General features: G+C 43.4%; 1 protein-coding gene across 1 annotated transcript in view; it reads left to right on the top strand.

Moving 5' to 3' along the window:
• jhy (junctional cadherin complex regulator) overlaps nucleotides 1-25,755 on the top strand; it is a gene marked incomplete at its 5' end in the record, with an annotated part of 76,973 nt that overhangs the window by 47,824 nt on the left and 3,394 nt on the right. The window contains 4 exon segments of the mRNA XM_084338375.1: nucleotides 204-327; nucleotides 18,019-18,049; nucleotides 18,052-18,104; nucleotides 24,799-24,915. Coding sequence (XP_084194501.1) covers nucleotides 204-327; nucleotides 18,019-18,049; nucleotides 18,052-18,104; nucleotides 24,799-24,915 — 325 coding nt within the window.

Consider the following 25,755-nt stretch of genomic DNA (forward strand, 5'->3'; position numbering starts at 1 on the left):
TGGTGGTGTGGTACCCTCATGATGTCATGTGTGTCATAAATGTTATGATGAATTGAAAATGGGGGACCCTGATGTAAACAAGACAAACGTCTTTCTCTGGTCTGCATCCCCTTAACAATTGTGTGTATTGAGCCGTACTGTATTGTACCCATTCTGCAATCTGTTAATAAAGTTTTCATTCATTCATTCATTCATGAGGACAGCCCTACGCCACCCTGCACCTGCGGCTCCTACACAGTGCTGCCCCCTATTGGCAGGGCCGTAACAGCAGAAGACCGTGAGCTGATGGAGAAGCACAACACACTGAAGGAGACAGTCACATATAAGGTGGGTGTTTATACAGTAAGACAGCCATATATAAGGGAGGTGTTTATACAGTAATACAGTCACATATAAGGTGGGTGTTTATACAGTAAGACAGCCATATATAAGGGAGGTGTTTATACAGTAAGACAGCCATATATAAGGTGGGTGTTTATACAGTAAGACAGCCATATATAAGGTGGGTGTTTATACAGTAAGACAGCCATATATAAGGGAGGTGTTGATACAGTAAGACAGCCATATATAAGGAAGGTGTTTATACAAGTTCAAGTTCAAGTTCTTTAATAGTTGTCATACAGAAGTACAGAATACTTTCATACAAAATGCTTCTTACTGTTACGCTCCAGAGACTGTGCTAGACAAGATAGTATCAAATAACATAATAACATAATATAGCATGAATTTAGAAGAAGAAAATGAGGTCACAGTGTTCGGTATAGACATATGTACAATGTTCTGAGTTACCATATAATATACAATACACAATACTATGCAGTGTACTAATGTACAGTACTATCTAGTGCAAAGCAGAAATGGGATGAGGTACAATTTTAGGTACAATTTACAGTAAGGTGTACGAGTTGTAGTGCAATCCTTCATCCATAAATATAAAGTGTGTGGAGTGGGTGCTACAGTGTGTTTGTTTAAAGTGGGTGTGTGCGTGTGGATGTGTGTGCTATGTGCGTTTGGTGGTTGTTGTTGTGTAGTGTTCATTCATTGTTCGTTTAGCAGCCTGATGGCCTGGGGATAGAAGCTTCTTCTGAGTCTTTCTGTGCTCGCCTTGAGACTCCTGTATCGCTTGCCTGACCGCAGCAGTTCAAAGAGGCAGTTGTTCGGGTGACTGGAGTCTTTAATGATTCTCTTAGCCTTGCCCTTGCAACGCTTGTAGTAAATGTTCTGGAGGGTGGGGAGCCCCCCTCCAATTGTGCGTTCGGCTGAACGTGTCACTCTTTGTAGTCTGCTTTGGTCTTGTGCAGTGCTATTCCCAAACCAGGAGGTGATGTTGCCGGTCAAGATGCTCTCTATTGTACATGAGTAGAAGTTCTTAAGGATCTTCTGGCTGACTTGGAACTTCCTTAGGCGCCTGAGGAAGTAGAGGCGTTGTCGTGCCTTCTTCACAACACTGTTAATGTGTGTGGTCCATGTCAAGTCCTCGGATATGTAGGCTCCGAGGTACTTAAAGCTGTTGACTCTCTCAACCGGTGCCCCGTCGATGCTGAGGGGGCTGTAGTCCTTGACCCCCGACCTCCTGAAGTCCACAATCATCTCCTTTGTTTTGCTGACGTTCAGGGAGAGGCTGTTTTCCTGGCACCATCCCGCCAGGACCTTGACCTCTTCCAGGTAGGCCCTCTCGTCGTTGGCAGAGATCAGGCCCACCACCACTGTGTCGTCAGCAAATTTGACGATTGTATTGCTACTCCGCTGAGCCACACAGTCGTGTGTGTACAGGGAGTAGAGGAGGGGACTCAGAACACAGCCCTGGGGGGCCCCTATGTTGAGGGTGATGGATGAGGAGGTGCAGTTGCCTGCTCTCACCACCTGGGGTCTGCCAGTCAGGAAGTCCAAGACCCACTGGCAGAGGTCATAGCCCAAGCCCAGGTCCCTGAGCTTGGCTATGAGTATGGAGGGGACTATGGTATTGAATGCCGAGCTGTAGTCGATGAATAGCATTCTCACATAGTTCCCCTGCCTCTTGTCCAGGTGTGATGCTGCTGTGTGCAGCACATGGGATATGGCGTCCTCCGTGGACCTGTTGGGGCGGTATGCAAATTGCAGGGGGTCCATGTTGATGGGGAGGGAGGAGCAGATGTAGCCCTTTACTAGCTTCTCGAAGCACTTCATGGCTATGGAGGTGAGAGCTACAGGGCGGTAGTCGTTGAGGCAAGCAGGCTTGGATTTTTTGGGTACAGGGATAATAGTGGACTTCTTCAGGCAGGTGGGGATGACAGCCTGTTCTAAGGACAGGTTAAATATGTCAGTGAATACTGGGGCCAGTTGGTCGGCACAGACTTTTAGGACGCGGCCGGGGATGCCGTCTGGACCTGCTGCCTTCCTGATATTCACTTTTTTAAAGGTCCGCCTCACCTCATGCAGTAAGACAGCCATATATAAGGTGGGTGTTTATACAGTAAGACAGCCATATATAAGGGAGGTGTTTATACAGTAAGACAGCCATATATAAGGGAGGTGTTGATACAGTAAGACAGCCATATATAAGGAAGGTGTTTATACAGTAAGACAGCCATATATAAGGTGGGTGTTTATACAGTAAGACAGCCATATATAAGGAAGGTGTTTATACAGTAAGACAGCCATATATAAGGTGGGTGTTTATACAGTAAGACAGCCATATATAAGGTGGGTGTTTATACAGTAAGACAGCCATATATAAGGAAGGTGTTTATACAGTAAGACAGCCATATATAAGGTGGGTGTTTATACAGTAAGACAGCCATATATAAGGTGGGTGTTTATACAGTAAGACAGCCATATATAAGGGAGGTGTTTATACAGTAAGACAGCCATATATAAGGTGGGTGTTTATACAGTAAGACAGCCATATATAAGGGAGGTGTTTATACAGTAAGACAGCCATATATAAGGGAGGTGTTTATACAGTAAGACAGCCATATAAGGGAGGTGTTTATACAGTAAGACAGCCATATATAAGGTGGGTGTTTATACAGTAAGACAGCCATATATAAGGGAGGTGTTTATACAGTAAGACAGCCATATATAAGGTGGGTGTTGATACAGTAAGACAGTCATATATAAGGGAGGTGTTTATACAGTAAGACAGCCATATAAGGGAGGTGTTTATACAGTAAGACAGCCATATATAAGGTGGGTGTTTATACAGTAAGACAGCCATATATAAGGGAGGTGTTTATACAGTAAGACAGCCATATATAAGGGGGGTGTTTATACAGTAAGACAGCCATATAAGGGAGGTGTTTATACAGTAAGACAGCCATATATAAGGTGGGTGTTTATACAGTAAGACAGCCATATATAAGGGAGGTGTTTATACAGTAAGACAGCCATATATAAGGTGGGTGTTTATACAGTAAGACAGCCATATATACGGTGGGTGTTGATACAGTAAGACAGCCATATATAAGGTGGGTGTTTATACAGTAAGACAGCCATATATAAGGTGGGTGTTGATACAGTAAGACAGCCATATATAAGGGAGGTATTTATACAGTAAGACAGCCATATATAAGGGAGGTGTTTATACAGTAAGACAGCCATATATAAGGGAAGTGTTTATACAGTAAGACAGCCATATATAAGGTGGGTGTTGATACAGTAAGACAGCCATATATAAGGTGGGTGTTTATACAGTAAGACAGCCATATATAAGGTGGGTGTTTATACAGTAAGACAGCCATATATAAGGTGGGTGTTTATACAGTAAGACAGCCATATATAAGGGAGGTGTTTATACAGTAAGACAGCCATATATAAGGGAAGTGTTTATACAGTAAGACAGCCATATATAAGGTGGGTGTTTATACAGTAAGACAGCCATATATAAGGTGGGTGTTTATACAGTAAGACAGCCATATATAAGGGAAGTGTTTATACAGTAAGACAGCCATATATAAGGTGGGTGTTTATACAGTAAGACAGCCATATATAAGGGAGGTGTTTATACAGTAAGACAGCCATATATAAGGGAGGTGTTTATACAGTAAGACAGCCATATATAAGGTGGGTGTTTATACAGTAAGACAGCCATATATAAGGTGGGTGTTGATACAGTAAGACAGCCATATATAAGGTGGGTGTTGATACAGTAAGACAGCCATATATAAGGTGGGTGTTGATACAGTAAGACAGCCATATATAAGGTGGGTGTTGATACAGTAAGACAGCCATATATAAGGTGGGTGTTTATACAGTAAGACAGCCATATATAAGGTGGGTGTTGATACAGTAAGACAGCCATATATAAGGTGGGTGTTTATACAGTAAGACAGCCATATATAAGGTGGGTGTTTATACAGTAAGACAGCCATATATAAGGTGGGTGTTGATACAGTAAGACAGCCATATATAAGGTGGGTGTTTATACAGTAAGACAGCCATATATAAGGTGGGTGTTTATACAGTAAGACAGCCATATATAAGGTGGGTGTTTATACAGTAAGACAGCCATATATAAGGTGGGTGTTTATACAGTAAGACAGCCATATATAAGGTGGGTGTTTATACAGTAAGACAGCCATATATAAGGTGGGTGTTTATACAGTAAGACAGCCATATTTAAGGTGGGTGTTGATACAGTAAGACAGCCATATATAAGGTGGGTGTTGATACAGTAAGACAGCCATATATAAGGTGGGTGTTGATACAGTAAGACAGCCATATATAAGGTGGGTGTTTATACAGTAAGACAGCCATATATAAGGTGGGTGTTGATACAGTAAGACAGCCATATATAAGGTGGGTGTTTATACAGTAAGACAGCCATATATAAGGTGGGTGTTGATACAGTAAGACAGTCATATATAAGGTGGGTGTTGATACAGTAAGACAGCCATATATAAGGTGGGTGTTGATACAGTAAGACAGCCATATATAAGGTGGGTGTTTATACAGTAAGACAGCCATATATAAGGTGGGTGTTTATACAGTAAGACAGCCATATATAAGGTGGGTGTTGATACAGTAAGACAGCCATATATAAGGTGGGTGTTTATACAGTAAGACAGCCATATATAAGGTGGGTGTTTATACAGTAAGACAGTCATATATAAGGTGGGTGTTTATACAGTAAGACAGCCATATATAAGGGAGGTGTTTATACAGTAAGACAGCCATATATAAGGGTGGGTGTTGATACAGTAAGACAGCCATATATAAGGTCGGTGTTTATACAGTAAGACAGCCATATATAAGGTGGGTGTTGATACAGTAAGACAGCCATATATAAGGTCGGTGTTTATACAGTAAGACAGCCATATATAAGGTGGGTGTTCATACAGTAAGACAGCCATATATAAGGTGGGTGTTGATACAGTAAGACAGCCATATATAAGGTGGGTGTTTATACAGTAAGACAGCCATATATAAGGTGGGTGTTTATACAGTAAGACAGTCATATATAAGGTGGGTGTTTATACAGTAAGACAGCCATATATAAGGGAGGTGTTTATACAGTAAGACAGCCATATATAAGGGTGGGTGTTGATACAGTAAGACAGCCATATATAAGGTCGGTGTTTATACAGTAAGACAGCCATATATAAGGTGGGTGTTGATACAGTAAGACAGCCATATATAAGGGAGGTGTTTATACAGTAAGATAGCCATATATAAGGTGGGTGTTTATACAGTAAGACAGCCATATATAAGGTGGGTGTTTATACAGTAAGACAGACATATATAAGGTGGGTGTTTATACAGTAAGACAGTCATATATAAGGTGTGTGTTTATACAGTAAGACAGCCATATATAAGGTGGGTGTTGATACAGTAAGACAGCCATATATAAGGTGGGTGTTGATACAGTAAGATAGCCATATATAAGGTGTGTGTTTATACAGTAAGACAGCCATATATAAGGTGGGTGTTGATACAGTAAGACAGCCATATATAAGGTGGGTGTTTATACAGTAAGACAGCCATATATAAGGTGGGTGTTTATACAGTAAGACAGCCATATATAAGGGAAGTGTTTATACAGTAAGACAGCCATATATAAGGTGGGTGTTTATACAGTAAGACAGCCATATATAAGGTGGGTGTTGATACAGTAAGACAGCCATATATAAGGGAGGTGTTTATACAGTAAGACAGCCATATATAAGGTGGGTGTTGATACAGTAAGACAGCCATATATAAGGTGGGTGTTGATACAGTAAGACAGCCATATATAAGGTGGGTGTTTATACAGTAAGACAGCCATATATAAGGTGGGTGTTTATACAGTAAGACAGCCATATATAAGGTGGGTGTTGATACAGTAAGACAGCCATATATAAGGTGGGTGTTGATACAGTAAGACAGCCATGATATAATGGAGGTGTTTATACAGTAAGATAGCCATATATAAGGTGGGTGTTTATACAGTAAGACAGCCATATATAAGGGAGGTGTTTATACAGTAAGACAGACATATATAAGGTGGGTGTTTATACAGTAAGACAGCCATATATAAGGGAGGTGTTTATACAGTAAGACAGCCATATATAAGGTGGGTGTTTATACAGTAAGACAGCCATATATAAGGTGGGTGTTTATACAGTAAGACAGCCATATATAAGGTGGGTGTTTATACAGTAAGACAGCCATATATAAGGTGGGTGTTTATACAGTAAGACAGCCATATATAAGGTGGGTGTTTATACAGTAAGACAGCCATATATAAGGTGGGTGTTTATACAGTAAGACAGCCATATATAAGGTGGGTGTTTATACAGTAAGACAGCCATATATAAGGTGGGTGTTTATACAGTAAGACAGCCATATATAAGGAGGTGTTTATACAGTAATACAGTCATATATAAGGTGGGTGTTTATACAGTAAGACAGCCATATAAGGGAGGTGTTTATACAGTAAGACAGCCATATATAAGGTGGGTGTTTATACAGTAAGACAGCCATATATAAGGAGGTGTTTATACAGTAAGACAGCCATATATAAGGTGGGTGTTGATACAGTAAGACAGTCATATATAAGGGAGGTGTTTATACAGTAAGACAGCCATATATAAGGGAGGTGTTTATACAGTAAGACAGCCATATAAGGGAGGTGTTTATACAGTAAGACAGCCATATATAAGGTGGGGTGTTTATACAGTAAGACAGCCATATATAATGGAGGTGTTTATACAGTAAGACAGCCATATATAAGGGAGGTGTATATACAGTAAGACAGCCATATAAGGGAGGTGTTTATACAGTAAGACAGCCATATATAAGGTGGGTGTTTATACAGTAAGACAGCCATATATAAGGGAGGTGTTTATACAGTAAGACAGCCATATATAAGGTGGGTGTTTATACAGTAAGACAGCCATATATAAGGTGGGTGTTGATACAGTAAGACAGCCATATATAAGGTGGGTGTTTATACAGTAAGACAGCCATATATAAGGTGGGTGTTGATACAGTAAGACAGCCATATATAGGGAGGTGTTTATACAGTAAGACAGCCATATATAAGGGAGGTGTTTATACAGTAAGACAGCCATATATAAGGGAAGTGTTTATACAGTAAGACAGCCATATATAAGGTGGGTGTTTGATACAGTAAGACAGCCATATATAAGGTGGGTGTTTATACAGTAAGACAGCCATATATAAGGTGGGTGTTTATACAGTAAGACAGCCATATATAAGGGTGGGTGTTTATACAGTAAGACAGCCATATATAAGGGAGGTGTTTATACAGTAAGACAGCCATATATACGGGAAGTGTTTATACAGTAAGACAGCCATATATAAGGTGGGTGTTTATACAGTAAGACAGCCATATATAAGGTGGGTGTTTATACAGTAAGACAGCCATATATAAGGGTAGTGTTTATACAGTAAGACAGCCATATATAAGGTGGGTGTTTATACAGTAAGACAGCCATATATAAGGGAGGTGTTTATACAGTAAGACAGCCATATATAAGGTGGGGTGTTTATACAGTAAGACAGCCATATATAAGGGAGGTGTTTATACAGTAAGACAGCCATATATAAGGGAAGTGTTTATACAGTAAGACAGCATATATAAGGTGGGTGTTTATACAGTAAGACAGCCATATATAAGGTGGGTGTTTATACAGTAAGACAGCCATATATAAGGTGAAGTGTTTATACAGTAAGACAGCCATATATAAGGTGGGTGTTTATACAGTAAGACAGCCATATATAAGGGAGGTGTTTATACAGTAAGACAGCCATATATAAGGTGGGTGTTTATACAGTAAGACAGCCATATATAAGGGAAGTGTTTATACAGTAAGACAGCCATATATAAGGTGGGTGTTTATACAGTAAGACAGCCATATATAAGGGGGAGTGTTATACAGTAAGACAGCCATATATAAGGGAAGTGTTTATACAGTAAGACAGCCATATATAAGGTGGGTGTTTATACAGTAAGACAGCCATATTAAGGTGGGTGTTTATACAGTAAGACAGCCATATATAAGGTGGGTGTTTATACAGTAAGACAGCCATATAAGGTGGGTGTTGATACAGTAAGACAGCCATATATAAGGTGGGTGTTTATACAGTAAGACAGCCATATATAAGGTGGGTGTTTATACAGTAAGACAGCCATATATAAGGTGGGTGTTTATACAGTAAGACAGCCATATATAAGGTGGGTGTTTATACAGTAAGACAGCCATATATAAGGTGGGTGTTGATACAGTAAGACAGCCATATATAAGGAAGTGTTTATACAGTAAGACAGCCATATATAAGGTGGGTGTTTATACAGTAAGACAGCCATATATAAGGTGGGTGTTTATACAGTAAGACAGTCATATATAGGTGGGTGTTTATACAGTAAGACAGCCATATATAAGGTGGGTGTTTATACAGTAAGACAGCCATATATAAGGGAGGTGTTTATACAGTAAGACAGTCATATATAAGGTGGGTGTTTATACAGTAAGACAGCCATATATAAGGTGGGTGTTTATACAGTAAGACAGCCGTATATAAGGTGGGTGTTTATACAGTAAGACAGCCATATATAAGGTGGGTGTTTATACAGTAAGACAGCCATATATAAGGGAGGTGTTTATACAGTAAGATAGCCATATATAAGGGAGGTGTTTATACAGTAAGACAGCCATATATAAGGTGGGTGTTTATACAGTAAGACAGCCATATATAAGGGAGGTGTTGATACAGTAAGACAGCCATATATAAGGAAGGTGTTTATACAGTAAGACAGCCATATATAAGGTGGGTGTTATACAGTAAGACAGCCATATATAAGATAGGTGTTTATACAGTAAGACAGCCATATATAAGGTGGGTGTTTATACAGTAAGACAGCCATATATTAGGTGGGTGTTGATACAGTAAGACAGCCATATATAAGGGAGGTGTTTATACAGTAAGACAGCCATATATAAGGTGGGTGTTTATACAGTAAGACAGCCATATATAAGGTGGGTGTTTATACAGTAAGACAGCCATATATAAGGTGGGTGTTTATACAGTAAGACAGCCATATATAAGGTGGGTGTTTATACAGTAAGACAGCCATATATAAGGTGGGTGTTTATACAGTAAGACAGCCATATATAAGGGTGGGTGTTTATACAGTAAGACAGCCATATATAAGGTGGGTGTTTATACAGTAGACAGCCATATATAAGGTGGGGTGTTTATACAGTAAGACAGCCATATATAAGGTGGGTGTTTATACAGTAAGACAGCCATATATAAGGTGGGTGTTTATACCAGTAAGACAGCATATATAAGGTGGGTGGTTTATACAGTAAGACAGCCATATATAAGGTGGGTGTTTATACAGTAAGACAGCATATATAAGGTGGGTGTTTATACAGTAAGACAGCCATATATAAGGTGGGTGTTGATACAGTAAGACAGCCATAATAAGGTGGGTGTTTATACACCATGGGGGAGGACACCTCCACGGACCAGCTTTGGGGAAATTAATGAGGAATGATCTCACCCACCTCTCAAGTACCCTTGAGCAAGGCACTTAACCCTAACTGCTCCAGTGGGGCTTCTCACTCAGTGGCCAAACAGTGGGTAGACTGTGATTGTATGTGAATGTGTGCAGACTGTGTGAAGCAGCATCGATCCCTGCTCAGTGGGTCTACCCTGGGTGGGTAAATAAAGGTAAAAAAAGAGAGAGAGATATAATATAAAGATTCCACAAAGTCAGTCAACCATATGACGGAACAGCCTCAGGTTTTAGCCTATAGATCTCAACGACATCGCAACGCAAGGGGTTCTCTTCGGTCCTGAACCGAACACAAAAAAACGCAACACAAAAACACACCAACATCCCCTATAACTAGACCACGGCAATAGCGTAAAACATCAATTATTTTACTTGAGCTGAAATCCCCCTTCAATACCCAAGCACACAGGAGGTTACATAAATACATACCCCCCCCCCCCTCCCCCTCCCTTTGAAGTCCTAAATAATCTGCCCGGCTCCCTCCATACAGACACGGTAATCACAGAGGCGCTCGGCCTGCAAACAGCAGGTTAATTGTCTGGCTCCAGTAAGATGCACTTAATTGCCATGAGAAGATGACGATGTAAACCGCGCGGAGCCGCTGGCCCCGAGAAGCCATTTGGAGACGTGTTGGAGAGGATGAGGTGATTAGGAGAAGGAGAGAATGGGCCGTCTGCGAGGCCCCGGGCCGCACTAAAGACGCCCATTTGCATGTAATGATTTGTCCGCCGCCGCCGTCGTTATCGTCGTTGTCGTCGTTGTCGTAACCCCCCCCCCCCCCCCCGTTCTCCCTTGAGCTCCGCAGGTGGTGTTATGAGGAGTGGAGACACACGGAGTTAGATGTGTCGGATGTGTGGGTGGATGTGAATTACACATTTGTAGATTAACAGAAATATAAATAAGAAACCTGCTGTCTACTATACCCTGCTTCAGAAGACAGGAGAGGAGAGAGGAGAGAGGAGAGGAGAGGAGTGAGGAGTGAGGAGAGGAGAGGAGAGGAGAGGAGATAAGTGAGGAGAGGAGAAGAGAGGAGAAGAGAGGAGAGGTGGGGAGAGGTGGAGAGAGGGGAGGAGAGGGGCGGAGAAGCGAGGAGAGGAGAGGAGAGGTGGAGAGAGGAGAGAAGTGAGGAGAGGAGAAGAGAGGAGAGGAGTGAGGAGAGGAGAGGTGGAGAAGTGAGGAGAGGGGCGGAGAAGTGAGGAGAGGAGAGGAGAGGTGGAGAAGTGAGGAGAGGAGAGGAGAAGTGAGGAGAGGAGAGGAGAGGTGGAGAAGTGAGGAGAGGAGAGGAGAGGTGGAGAGAAGTGAGGAGAGGAGAAGAGAGGAGAGGAGTGAGGAGAGGAGAGGTGGAGAAGTGAGGAGAGGAGAGGAGAGGAGAGGATAGGAGTGAGGAGAGGAGAGGTGGAGAAGTGAGGAGAGGAGAAGAGAGGAGAGGAGTGAGGAGAGGAGAGGTGGAGAGAGGAGAGAAGTGAGGAGAGGAGAAGAGAGGAGAGGAGTGAGGAGAGGAGAGGTGGAGAGAGGGGAGAAGAGGAGAGGAAGAGGAGTGAGGAGAGGAGAGGTGGAGAGAGGAGAGGAGAGAAGAGGAGAGGTGGAGAGAAGTGAGGAGAGGAGAAGAGAGGAGAGGAGTGAGGAGAGGAGAGGTGGAGAAGTGAGGAGAGGAGAGGAGAGGAGAGGAGTGAGGAGAGGAGAGGTGGAGAAGTGAGGAGAGGAGAGGAGAGGAGAGGAGTGAGGAGAGGAGAGGTGGAGAAGTGAGGAGAGGAGAAGAGAGGAGAGGAGTGAGGAGAGGAGAGGTGGAGAGAGGAGAGAAGTGAGGAGAGGAGAAGAGAGGAGAGGAGTGAGGAGAGGAGAGGTGGAGAGAGGGGAGAAGAGGAGAGGAAGAGGAGTGAGGAGAGGAGAGGTGGAGAGAGGAGAGGAGAGAAGAGGAGAGGTGGAGAGAAGTGAGGAGAGGAGAAGAGAGGAGAGGAGTGAGGAGAGGAGAGGTGGAGAAGTGAGGAGAAGAGAGGAGAGGAGAGGAGTGAGGAGAGGAGAGGTGGAGAAGTGAGGAGAAGAGAGGAGAGGTGGAGAGAGGAGAGAAGTGAGGAGAGGAGAAGAGAGGAGAGGAGTGAGGAGAGGAGAGGTGGAGAGAGGGGAGGAGAGGAGAAGAGGAGAGAGGGGAGGAGAGGAGAAGAGGAGAGAGGGGAGGAGAGGAGAAGAGGAGAGGAAGAGGAGTGAGGAGAGGAGAGGTGGAGAGAGGAGAGGAGAGAAGAGGAGAGGGGAGGAGAAGAAGAGGAGAGAGGAGAGGAGAGGTGGAGAGAGGAGAGGAGAGAAGAGGAGAGGTGGAGAGAGGGGAGGAGAGGAGTGAGGAAGTGGATAGGAGAGGAGAGAAGAGGATGTGAATTTAGCATCTTAGTTCTTATGTCGTCATGGTAATTGTTGATATTCCTTGGAGTAAGCCGCATCAAAAAAAGACTCATCAAATATAATTACAGTGCATGGAAACAGACAGAATAATATTAGAATCTGTGGCTCTCTGGGACTCTTTAGCAGGTCATAAAGGATCTTATGGAGAGACAAACTGGCCCCGTGGGGCCCTGCTGGGAGGCTTATTGCTTATTCCCAGCGGAAGAGTGCGCCCGAGTGCTTCCGCGTTTTCCCTGATTGGCTGCGACACGCCCCGCGGCAGGCGCGGCAACCGCAGAGCGGAGCGGCAGAGCTTGCGGCATTATGTAGGCGTAATCGCCGATGATTTTCATTCAAAGCTCACCTGGCAGCGCTGCGGTCCTGCGGTCCTGCGGTCCGTTGGTTACAAGTTAGAATCCCTTCAATTTTTTTTTTCTTTTTTTTTTAACGTGTATTCTTTCGCCGGTTAAGGTTAGGCATGGTTAAGGTTAAGGTTAAGGTTAGGCATTGTTTCGGAGTTGCTTAAGGTTAGAAGGGTTAAGTTTAGGCGCTGTTAAGGAGCTGGTTAAGGTTAGAGTTTGTCTTAGAGAATGGCAATAGACAGCCTATTTCCGCACTGCCGCTCTCTCGCGCTGCCGCGGTCACATGGTCACATTGTCACATTCTTGCACTCCTCCGCTGTCAATAAGCTACACGCCGCTGGGAGGCCCCGCTCCAATGCGCTCTGAACCATAACGCTCACATTGTTATTATCCAGTTAGCTCACGCTGCTGCTTTCAGTGTGTGTTTATGTGAGCGTATGTATTGGTATGTGCGTGTGCGTGTGTGTGTGTGTGTGTGTGCGTGTGCGTGTGTGTGTGTGTGTTTATGGTAGGGATACACAGATACTGATACTAGTATTATATTGGATATCGGTCTGATACCATGGTTTGATTTAGTTGATATCCGGGGGGGGGGGGGGGGGGATAGTGATCTAAGAACTTTATTCATCATTTTCACAACAACAGTTCTAACAATTTCGGGTAATTCTACATACAATTATACATACCTTCTATAAAAGCACACGATGAAATTGAAAAACACGATTTCTGAATCTTTAACCGCTATAGGGAGGTGTAGTGGTTACGTCATAAAATCGCAGAATTTTATTTCAACCAAAAATGCTTAAAGGATAATGTTAGTGATAGAAGGGAACTCATTTTGTGCAAAAATTGAAAGCTTTTCAATTTCCATGCGGCAGAATTGTTACAATAGCCGATAATCCATTTTCCCAATGATAAATCCCTATAGGCCTACGGGTGGACCTCGCCGGCGGTCCAAAGCCACGTCAGACTACACCTCCCTATGTTCGCGTGGATTCTTCAGGCAGACGGGTTTCCTCACGTACGTTCTCGTCACGTAACAGCCGGGTGTAAATTCAGTCTTGCGGAGGACGCCAAAAACGACAAGATATTTAAACTTTTGGCGCGGCCGGGTAGCACAGCGGACTTAAGCGTCTGTCTACCACCGCAAGACATCGAATCCCGCTGCCAGCGGTGCCTCCGGCTTGGGCCGGCCGTCATACTGACTCGATTGGCGGTGTCAGCGGGAGGGAAGCCGGTGGGTGGTAATCTGGTCGTTGTAAACAGCGACTCCTACAGGTCGGTCAGGGCGCCTGCACAGCGAGGAAGGGAGATGGTGAAGGTAGTGTGACCTCCCACACGTTACACCTCACCAATGAGAGTCCGCGCTGTCAGGTGAAAAGAGGCTGCTGGCTGCCTATGTCTCCTATGTCTCGGAGGAAGCATGTGATAGACTTCAGGGCTCCCTAGACCGATCAGTGGGGGGCAAATGCACGCAACGACCAGGAAGGGGAGGGGGGAATTGGCATAACGACTAAATTGGGATGGGAGGAAAAAACTGAAAAACAGGAGGAGAAAAAGTGGATACAAAACTACAATATATTGAAACTTTAGACGGCCAAATTGTAATTCTTACCGCCCTGCTCTCGTCCGCTAAAGCGGTATCCTGTCTGAAAAGCGAAGTAAGAGGTATGAAACGCTCGCTAGCAATTGTGACGGAGTTCTGAGCGAACCGGGGAAGGTTTAGACCAGCATCAAACGGGGTCTCGGGACAAAACAAAAAACAAGAGTTAACCCACACCACAACGTGCCTGCTAAAGGTCTTACCCATCCACGACAGAAACCCACGGTCCTGGAGCATTTCCTTATACGTGTATCACGTTGGAACAAGCCCCCAGCATGTAGTAACTAACTACGTCCCTGGGACTCGTTCCAACACATCACGCCACTCTGAAGCATAGGAGATACGCGATGTGATGCGATGTGATGCGATGTGCGACGTCCCAGCGTGACGTATAGCGACTATACGCGCTGTGACCGTGGTTTTCCGTTGTGGTTAAAACCTTTTTTGTCTCGTGACACCAGTTCTCACCGCCTGTCTAAAGCTTCCCGGTTCGCTCGGAAACCGGGGGCCCGAACTCCGACCGTGGAACTCTGTTAATGGCATCGCCATCGACTAAACCCCTGGCAGGTATTTCGTACCACTTAGCACTAGTATCTTTAACACTAGCACAGCCGACAAGGGGTCACATGACCCCGAGGCATTTTCAATAAATGTATCCTCGTCACTCGGTCGAGCTCCAGCTCTGTCACTCAATGACTTTTCCTAAAAGTACCCGTTTTATCTGCAGCACGGTTTCTGACATTTCAAAATGACTTCAGGAAAATGTAATTGGAACGTTATTCCACATCATGGGCCGTTGGAACAGACGAAAGTCACAGCACTTTGCGAGCGTCTAGCGCAGGGGTGGCCAACCCGTTTTTTCTTTACATTTTTTATATATATATATTTTTTTTTTATGTCACTCAAACCTACATTTCATTGTGGTAAACCTCATATTTTTATATTCAGAGGTAATTATATAGTTTACACTGTTTATTTGTCTCATATTTCTCATGTAAGCTGCCGGGGTCGTCTGACCCCGTTCCTGGCGGGAATCAGTGGCATTTTCTCCATGGCTGTGCCGGTGTTAATGTCAAAAAAAAGAAAATCCGAACTATCCCTTTAAGGTCCTTCCCCCCCTCCTCTCCCTGTCCGGCGCTCTCTGACAGGATTACAGGCCAGAGAGGCTGATGCTCGGGGACTGACTGAGCTGGACTGAATAGAATCTCTTCTATTGTGTCTGTGACCAATGGTTCATTCGGAAGAGAACTGATCCCCCCCCCCCCCCCCCCCATCTCCCCTAAAGAGCAGCTAAAGCAGCTAGTCCAATCTGGAATGATTAGCCTCCTTTTGTCTACTGCGACTAGTAGAACGCTGCTGTGAAATGCTGAACCAACACGCACGCACGCACGCACGCACACACACACGTCACACACACGCACGCATGCACGCACACGCACACACACGCACACGCACGCACACACACACACACGTCACACACACGCACGCATGCACGCACACGCACACACACATGCACACGCACGCACACACACGCACACACACACACACACACACAGCCACCGCCAGCTAGGAGGGAGTGTCTTTGTACTTTCCTCCCAGGGTGCATCACACTCACACTCTCTCTCTGTGTGTCATGGAGAAGATGACGTGTTTACTGTCACCGAAGCAAACATCTCAAATTGCTCATATTATGGACAATTATTGGTTTTGTCCAGTCTCGGTGTGGCTCGACGAGAAACTCATTGGCTTTAAACACTCCTTTACAAAACCCTCCTTGGTCTGACCCCTCCTTATCTGATACACCTGTTATTAAAATGCTCATCCCACTCCCTATAGCACCAGCGCTGCTCAATCAATCAAATCCTTTATTTAACCAGATAAGCATCATTGAGATTAAAATCTCTTTTTCAAGAGCGATCTGGCCAAGCAAGGCAGCAGAAAGTTTCAACATAAAAAAGAACATCACAATAAAATACAGATAAAACATTTACATCAAGCTCCAATTTCAGGCAAGTTATCAAACAGGCAAATGATCAAACACAGTTGCACTGACCAAGGGAACTGAGTTCGTTGGATTTAAAATGGCTTTGAATTCTCCGAGGGTGACCAGTCCTGGTAATTTTAGGTCCTCCTCTATCTTGTTCCAAGATGAAGGAGCAGCATATTTAAAAGCCCTTTTTCCCAATTCAGTTCTCATATGGGGAACTTCCAGTGTTAGAGCAGCTTGAGAACGAAGGGCATACTTATATTGCTTTGTGCACAGAAGCACACTTAGGTACGAGGAATAAGTTTAAGCAGAGCTTTGTGCACCAGAGAGAGCCATCGAGAAAATCGTCGTATTTGTAGAGATGGATAACTTGCAATGGTATATAGGGTGCAATGGTGCACTCGATTTCCACATCCCGTGACAAAGCGTAAGGCAGAATGGTACACAGTATCAAGCTTTCTAAGGTACTGATCAGGTGCATACATATAGAGTAAGTCACCATAATCGAGTAGTGGTAAGAAGGTGGTCGAGATCAGGTGACTCACTGTATGTCACTAGATGTTAACACTTCCGTTGGTCAATCCTCCTGGAACGAGATGTGTGGAAAATGGACACATTGACCCCCCCCCTCACTACGTGTAAGGACTCTATCGCAGAGTTGTTTACACACACACACCTGCAACCGTCGCCCAGCCTTTTAACTGTAATGTGACAGTCATTTTATTTGGTTATTTGTTTGATTTTTATTTATTTTTTATTATTTCCCTTACCTCTGTGATGTATGTACCATCATCATCCCCGTTCCCTGTTACCCTTCCAGGGGACCTTGTGTCTTCTCGCCAGGCTGTCATTGAAAATAAGAATTTGTTCTTAATTGACCTGCCTGGTTAAATAAAGGTAATGAAAAAAATTATTATAATAAAAAACGGGCAGTCTGAAATATTATTATTAAGAAAATGACATAGGCGCTCCTTCTCGTTTGGCCAGGGTTGTTACGAGCCAATCAGAAGCAGTGCACTTTGTGATGTCATACCAAGGACGCAAACAATCAATTAGCTGTGTTAGGAATGAGAGGAGTGAAATAGTTATTAAATAATAATAATTATTTAATAATCTCTCTTTACTCAGAGCGCTTCACAGAGTCCATTATTCGTTCATACACAGTCATACCGGTGGTGGCATACACAGTCATACCGGTGGTGGTAAGCTACAATTGCATTTACATAGTACTTTTATATCCAAAGTGCTTAAGACTTGTGCCTAACATTCACTCACCGACGGCGGGGGCGACCATGCAAGGTGCCAGGGGGTTAAGTGTCTTGCTCATGCTGCTGGGGGAAGCCGGAATCGAACCGGGAACTGTCTTGATTACCAGACGACTGCTCTACCTCCTGAGCCACTGTCACCCCAGGAATATGAAAGTTGATTATTTTAAGATGTACCTTGTTTTCTTAGCTGTTCAGTTACACATTTACTTGACATCCAGGATTAAGCTCTTCTTTATTGTTAGAGCTCAGATTAGCTCATGTCAATGTCCTCTGTCAAGCCTTTATCTCTCTCTCTCTCTCTCTCTCTCTCTCTCTCTCTCTCTCTCTCTCTCTCTCTCTCTCTCTCTCTCTCTCTCTCTCTCTCTGTCTCTCTCTCTATCTCTCTATCTCTCTCTCTCTCTCTCTCTCTCTCTCTCTCTCAGGCCTACACTCTGAAAGACTACAAGCAGCTGAATCTGAAGTGAATCTGCGTGGTCTTGGGCCTGATTTTACTGCTGTTGAGGAATCAGTGAGTACCTTCAAGAAACACCAATGTTCCTCTTCCCTGCTCAGAACCAGTCAACAAGGCATCTGCTCTTTTATTCCTATTGTGAAATAGAAGCATATAGGAGGGAAGATTGTCATGTGGCCGACTGATAACCTGATGAATACTGTACATCGTTAGCTGCATATCAGTCAGGTCCCAACCTCTAGTCTAAACCATCATAATCACCATCATATTCACCACTCTCCAACCTATAAAGTATAAACCATATTCAACCTATTCACCATCATATTCACCACTATCCAACCTATAAACCATCATATTCACCATCATATTCACCAGTATAAAACCTCTAAACCATCATATTCACCATCATATTCACCATCATATTCACCAGTCCAACCTCTAAAGTTTAAACCATCATATTCACCAGTCCAACCTCTAAACCATCATATTCACCAGTCCAACCTCTAAAGTTTAAACCATCATATTCACCAGTCCAACCTCTAAACCATCATATTCACCATCATATTCACCATCATATTCACCAGTCCAACCTCTAAAGTTTAAACCATCATATTCACCAGTCCAACCTCTAAACCATCATATTCACCAGTCCAACCTCTAAAGTTTAAACCATCATATTCACCAGTCCAACCTCTAAACCATCATATTCACCAGCATTCGACCTCTAAACCATCATATTCACCAGTCCAACCTCTAAACCATCATATTCACCAGTCCAACCTTTAAACCATCATATTCACCAGTCCAACCTATTCACCATCATATTCACCAGTCCAACCTCTAAACCATCATATTCACCAGCATTCGACCTCTAAACCATCATATTCACCAGTCCAACCTCTAAACCATCATATTCACCAGTCCAACCTCTAAAGTTTAAACCATCATATTCACCAGTCCAACCTTTAAACCATCATATTCACCAGTCCAACCTCTAAACCAGGGGTGGCCAACCTTTTTTGAACCAAGATCTACTTTTTTATTTACCACCTAGCCCGAGAGCTACCAGCCAAAATTGTATATTGTAAGCCGTCATTTGAGGCTTTATAAAAGCAGCATAATGAACACAAATCTGTCAGTGCCGAGTCCGACCTCATCTTAAATAACAAACAGCATTGCTTGTTGTAGTTAACAAGGAGAGGAAGAGTTGATTTAGCAAAAAAAAAACAATTTTTTTTTTTTTTTTTTTTTTTTAATAATCAAATTTTATTAATCAAGATCTACTTGAAATCAGCCCGCGATCTACCTGTCGATCGCGATCGACTGGTTGGGCACCACTGCTCTAAACCATCATATTCACCATCATATTCACCAGTCCAACCTCTAAACCATCATATTCACCAGTCCAACCTCTAAACCATCATATTCACCAGTCCAACCTCTAAACCATCATAGTCACCAGTCCAACCTCTAAACCATCATATTCACCATCATAGTCACCAGTCCAACCTCTAAACCATCATATTCACCATCATATTCACCAGTCCAACCTCTAAACCATCATATTCACCATCATATTCACCAGTCCAACCTCTAAACCATCATATTCACCATCATATTCACCAGTCCAACCTCTAAACCATCATATTCACCAGTCCAACCTTTAAACCATCACATTCACCAGTCCAACCTTTAAACCATCATATTCACCATCATATTCACCAGTCCAACCTCTAAACCATCATATTCACCAGTCCAACCTCTACACCATCATATTCACCAGTCCAACCTCTAAACCATCATATTCACCATCATATTCACCAGTCCAACCTCTAAACCATCATATTCACCATCATATTCACCAGTCCAACCTCTAAACCATCATATTCACCAGTCCAACCTCTAAACCATCACATTCACCAGTCCAACCTCTAAACCATCATATTCACCATCATATTCACCAGTCCAACCTTTAAACCATCATATTCACCAGTCCAACCTCTAAACCATCATAGTCACCAGTCCAACCTCTAAACCATCATATTCACCATCATATTCACCAGTCCAACCTCTAAACCATCATATTCACCATCATATTCACCAGTCCAACCTCTAAACCATCATATTCACCAGTCCAACCTCTAAACCATCATATTCACCATCATATTCACCAGTCCAACCTCTAAACCATCATATTCACCAGTCCAACCTTTAAACCATCATATTCACCAGTCCAACCTCTAAACCATCATATTCACCAGTCCCAAGTTCTCAAGTTTCTTTAATAGTTGTCATACAGAAGTACAGAATACTTTTATACAAAATGCTTCTTACTGTTACACTCCAGAGACTGTGCAAGACAAGATAAGTATGAAATAAAAGAACATAGTAAAATTAGAAGTAAAAAAAAAATGAGGTCACAGTGTTCAGTTTAGACATATGTACAATGTTCGATGCAGAATAGACGTAGTTACCATACAATATACAATACTGTGCAGTGTACTAATATACAATACTATATAGTGCAAGGCAGAAATGGAGAAATGGGACGAGGTGCAATTTAGGTACAATTCACAGTAGGTGTACGAGTTGTAGTGCAAATCCTTTATCAATAAATATAAAGTGTAAGTGTGTTTGTGTGATCTAAAGTGTGGAGAGTGGGTGCTGCAGTGTGTTGTTTGTTTGAGTGAGTGTGTGCGTGTGGGTGTGTGTGCTGTGTGCATTTGATGGTTGTTGCATAGTGATTATTGTTCGTTTAGCAGCCTGATGGCCTGGGGATAGAAGCTTCTTCTGAGTCTTTCTGTGCTCGCCTTAAGACTCCGGTATCGCTTGCCTGACCGCAGCAGTTCAAAGAGGCAGTTGTTCGGGTGGCTCGAGTCCTTAATAATTCTCTTAGCCTTCCCCTTGCACCGCTTGTTGTAAATGTTCTGGAGGGTGGGAAGCCCCCCTCCAATTGTGCGTTCGGCTGAACGTGTCACTCTTTGTAGTCTGCTACGGTCTTGTGCAGTGCTATTCCCAAACCAGGAGGTGATGTTGCCGGTCAGGATGCTCTCTATTGTACATGAGTAGAAGTTCCTAAGGATCTTCTGACTGACTTGGAACTTCCTTAGGCGCCTGAGGAAGTAGATGCGTTGTCGTGCCTTCTTCACAACACTGTCAATGTGTGTGGTCCATGTCAAGTCCTCGGATATGTGGGCTCCGAGGTACTTGAAACTGTTCACTCTCTCAACCGGTGCCCCGTCGATGCTGAGGGGGCTGTAGTCCTTGACCCCCGACCTCCTGAAGTCCACAATCATCTCTTTTGTTTTGCTGACGTTCAGGGAGAGGCAGTTCTCCTGACACCACTGTGACAGGTTCTCTACCTCTTCCAGGTAGGCCCTTTCGTCGTTGGCAGAGATCAGGCCCACCACTACTGTGTCATCAGCAAATTTGATGATGGTGTTGTTGTTCCGCTGTGCTACGCAGTCATGTGTGTACAGGGAGTAGAGGAGGGGGCTCAGAACACAGCCCTGGGGGGCCCCTATGTTGAGCGTGATGGATGAGGAGGTGCAGTTGCCGGCTCTTACCACCTGGGGTCTGCCCGTCAGGAAGTCCAAGACCCACTGGCAGAGGTCATAGTTCAAGCCCAGGTCCCTGAGCTTGGCTATGAGTTTGGAGGGGACTATGGTATTGAATGCTGAGCTGTAGTCGATGAACAGCATTCTCACATAGTTCCCCTGCCTCTTGTCCAGGTGTGATGCTGCTGTGTGCAGCACATGGGCTATGGCGTCCTCCGTGGACCTGTTGGGGCGATATGCAAATTGCAGAGGGTCCAGGTTGATGGGGAGGGAGGAACAGATGTAGCCCTTCACTAGCTTCTCAAAGCACTTCATGGCTATGGAGGTGAGGGCTACAGGGCGGTAGTCGTTGAGGCAAGCGGGCGTAGATTTTTTGGGTACAGGGATGATGGTGGACTTCTTCAGACAGGTGGGGATGACAGCCTGTTCCAAGGACAGGTTGAAGATGTCAGTGAATACCGGGGCCAGTTGGTCGGCACAGACTTTTAGGACGCGGCCGGGGATGCCGTCCGGTCCTGCTGCCTTCCTGATATTCACTTTTTTAAAGATCCGTCTCACCTCATGCTCTGTTACCCTGAACACTGAGTCTCCATCAGCAGACCCCCCCCCCCCCCCCATTGCCGTGGTTTGTAGGCTGGTGTTGTTATTCACAGCCTCAAACCTTGCATAGAAGGAATTGAGATCATTTGCTAAGGAGATGTCACTGTTCAGTTTGAGGGGGGTGCCTTTGTAGTCTGTCATTGTTCTGAGGCCAACCTCTAAACCATCATATTCACCAGTCCAACCTTTAAACCATCACATTCACCATCATATTCACCAGTCCAACCTTTAAACCATCACATTCACCATCATATTCACCAGTCCAACCTTTAAACCATCACATTCACCATCACATTCACCAGTCCAACCTCTAAACCATCATATTCACCAGTCCAACCTCTAAACCATCATATTCACCAGTCCAACTTTTAAACCATCATATTCACCAGTCCAACCTTTAAACCATCATATTCACCAGTCCAACCTCTAAACCATCATATTCACCAGTCCAACCTCTAAACCATCATATTCACCAGTCCAACCTTTAAACCATCATATTCACCATCATATTCACCAGTCCAACCTCTAAACCATCATATTCACCAGTCCAACCTCTAAACCATCATATTCACCAGTCCAACCTCTAAACCATCATATTCACCAGTCCAACCTATTCACCATCATATTCACCAGTCCAACCTCTAAACCATCATATTCACCAGTCCAACCTATTCACCATCATATTCACCAGTCCAACCTTTAAACCACCATATTCACCATCATATTCACCAGTCCAACCTCTAAACCATCATATTCACCATCATATTCACCAGCATTCAACCTCTAAACCATCATATTCACCAGCATTCGACCTTTAAACCATCATATTCACCAGTCCAACCTCTAAACCATCATATTCACCAGTCCAACCTCTAAACCATCATATTCACCAGTCCAACCTTTAAACCATCATATTCACCAGTCCAACCTCTAAACCATCACATTCACCATCATATTCACCAGTCCAACCTTTAAACCATCATATTCACCAGTCCAATCTCTAAACCATCACATTCACCATCATATTCACCAGTCCAACCTCTAAACCATCATATTCACCAGTCCAACCTCTAAACCATCATATTCACCAGTCCAACCTCTAAACCATCATATTCACCAGTCCAACCTCTAAACCATCATATTCACCAGTCCAACCTCTAAACCATCATATTCACCATCATATTCACCAGCATTCAACCTCTAAACCATCATATTCACCAGCATTCGACCTTTAAACCATCATATTCACCAGTCCAACCTCTAAACCATCATATTCACCAGTCCAACCTCTAAACCATCATTTTCACCAGTCCAACCTCTAAACCATCATATTCACCAGTCCAACCTCTAAACCATCATATTCACCAGTCCAACCTTTAAACCATCATATTCACCAGTCCAACCTTTAAACCATCATATTCACCAGTCCAACCTTTAAACCATCATATTCACCATCATATTCACCAGTCCAACCTCTAAACCATCATATTCACCATCATATTCACCAGTCCAACCTCTAAACCATCATATTCACCATCATATTCACCAGTCCAACCTCTAAACCATCATATTCACCATCATATTCACCAGTCCAACCTCTAAACCATCATATTCACCATCATATTCACCAGTCCAACCTCTAAACCATCATATTCACCAGTGTCCACTGGCCCAGTCCCTTATCTAAGCCACTCTCGACAGATTGGATTACATTTACAAAGCAAATGAGCGCGTCTATCCCCCTAACAAGTTAAGTGCTATTTATGCTTTCATGTCTCCTTGTTAAAGCACAGTTGTATAAAAGGAGCGTGTGTGGCTAATTTGCAGTAGACTGAGCTCTGGGCGGCTGTAGGGGTGGTGTGTGTGTGAATGGGCTCCTGTGTGGGGTGGTGTTGGGCTGGGCAGAGGGGCCTGGCCCACAGGGGACAAAGGAGAGGACCTTAAGAGAGAAACTGTCAGTTAATTAAACCCCTTCTTTGTCATCTGTGCCTGTATCTCTGTTTCTCTCTCTCTCTGTTTCTCTTTCTCTGTTTCTCTCTCTCTGTTTCTCTTTCTCTGTTTCTCTCTGTTGGTCTATCTCTATTTCTCTCTCTCTGCTTATCTCTCTCTGTTTCTCTCTCTGTTGGTCTATATCTGTTTCTCTCTCTCTCTGTTGGTCTATCTCTCTCTATTTATCTCTGTTTCTCTATCTATTTCTCTCTCTATTTCTCTCTCTGTTTCTCTCTCTATTTCTCTCTCTGTTTCTCTCTCTATTTCTCTCTATTTCTCTCTCTGTTTCTCTCTCTATATCTCCATATTTCTTTCTCTGCCCCTCATCTCTCTCTCTCTCTCTCTCTCTCTCTCTCTCTCTCTCTCTCTCTCTCTCTCTCTCTCTCTCTCTCTCTCTCTCTCTCTCTCTCTCTCTCTCTCTCTCTCTCTGTCTCTGTCTCTGTCTCTGTCTCTGTCTCTCTCTCTCTCTCTCTCTCTCTCTCTCTCTCTCTCTCTCTCTCTCTCTCTCTCTCTCTCTCTCTCTCCCTCTCTCTCTCTCTCTCTCTCTCTCTCTCTCTCTCTCTCTCTCTCTCTCTCTCTCTCTCTCTCTCTCTCTCCACACCCAGGCTGCCAAAGTGAGGAGACAGAAGGTTTTCTCAGATGTGATCCGGGACCAGAACAGAAGGATGATCCCCTGCCTGCCGGTGAAGGAGCAGCAGACCGACATCGCTCCCAGGAAGAAGGTTCGCACTACATTTCATTTTATTTAATTTTAATTTTAATTTTAATTTAATTAAATACATTTTTTTCCTGCACATGGTAGTGTATTACAGTACATTACAAATTCCTATAATTCATTTTATTATAATCAAATACACCCATAAGCAGAAAGGAGCAGGAAGAAGAATATATTCTTATTACTGTAATACCTGCCCATATCCAACCCTTTCACTGCCACACGACAGAAGGTTAACCCTTTACTATCACACAACCGACGCCGATGCTCCATCATTAGCATCATTAGCTCCGCGGAGCTAATGATGCTAATGATGAGCATCGCCGTCGGTTGTGTGATACTAAAGGGCTAACCTTCTGTATTGTCACAGTGAAAGGGTTAACAGGCTGTCGTGGCAGTGAAATGGTTAAATAAAGTAAATTTGATGTTCGGCGCATACAACCATTACTTGCACTAAAGTGCAAATTTAAACAAATTCAAAACAAAACAACTAGAACAAAAACGAGCAACAAATGAACAATCAAACAAATGTAGAAAAGCAAAAGATAAGCAAAAGATAACTCCAGAGTCTAATCCTTTTTGTAGTCTTCTTCATATTGTCTAATTATAACATTTTTTAAATTGATAAATATTTTTACATTCCTTTAGGTCATTGTGGAGAGAATTCCACATTTGTATCACTGAAGGACACATGTGCTTCTGAGTGGTCCATGCAAATGGATGTTTAAAATCAAATTTCCTCCTGCTATCCCCACTTTCTGAACTACATACAAACTTCTTTTGTAAATTAACTGGCAGCGAATAGCTTTTTGCCCTACACATAAATAATAACGTCTGTAGTTTCACT

This window comes from Notolepis coatsorum (assembly GCF_963971535.1).
Source record: "Notolepis coatsorum genome assembly, contig: SUPER_8_unloc_1, whole genome shotgun sequence".
Lineage (NCBI taxonomy): Eukaryota > Metazoa > Chordata > Actinopteri > Aulopiformes > Paralepididae > Notolepis > Notolepis coatsorum.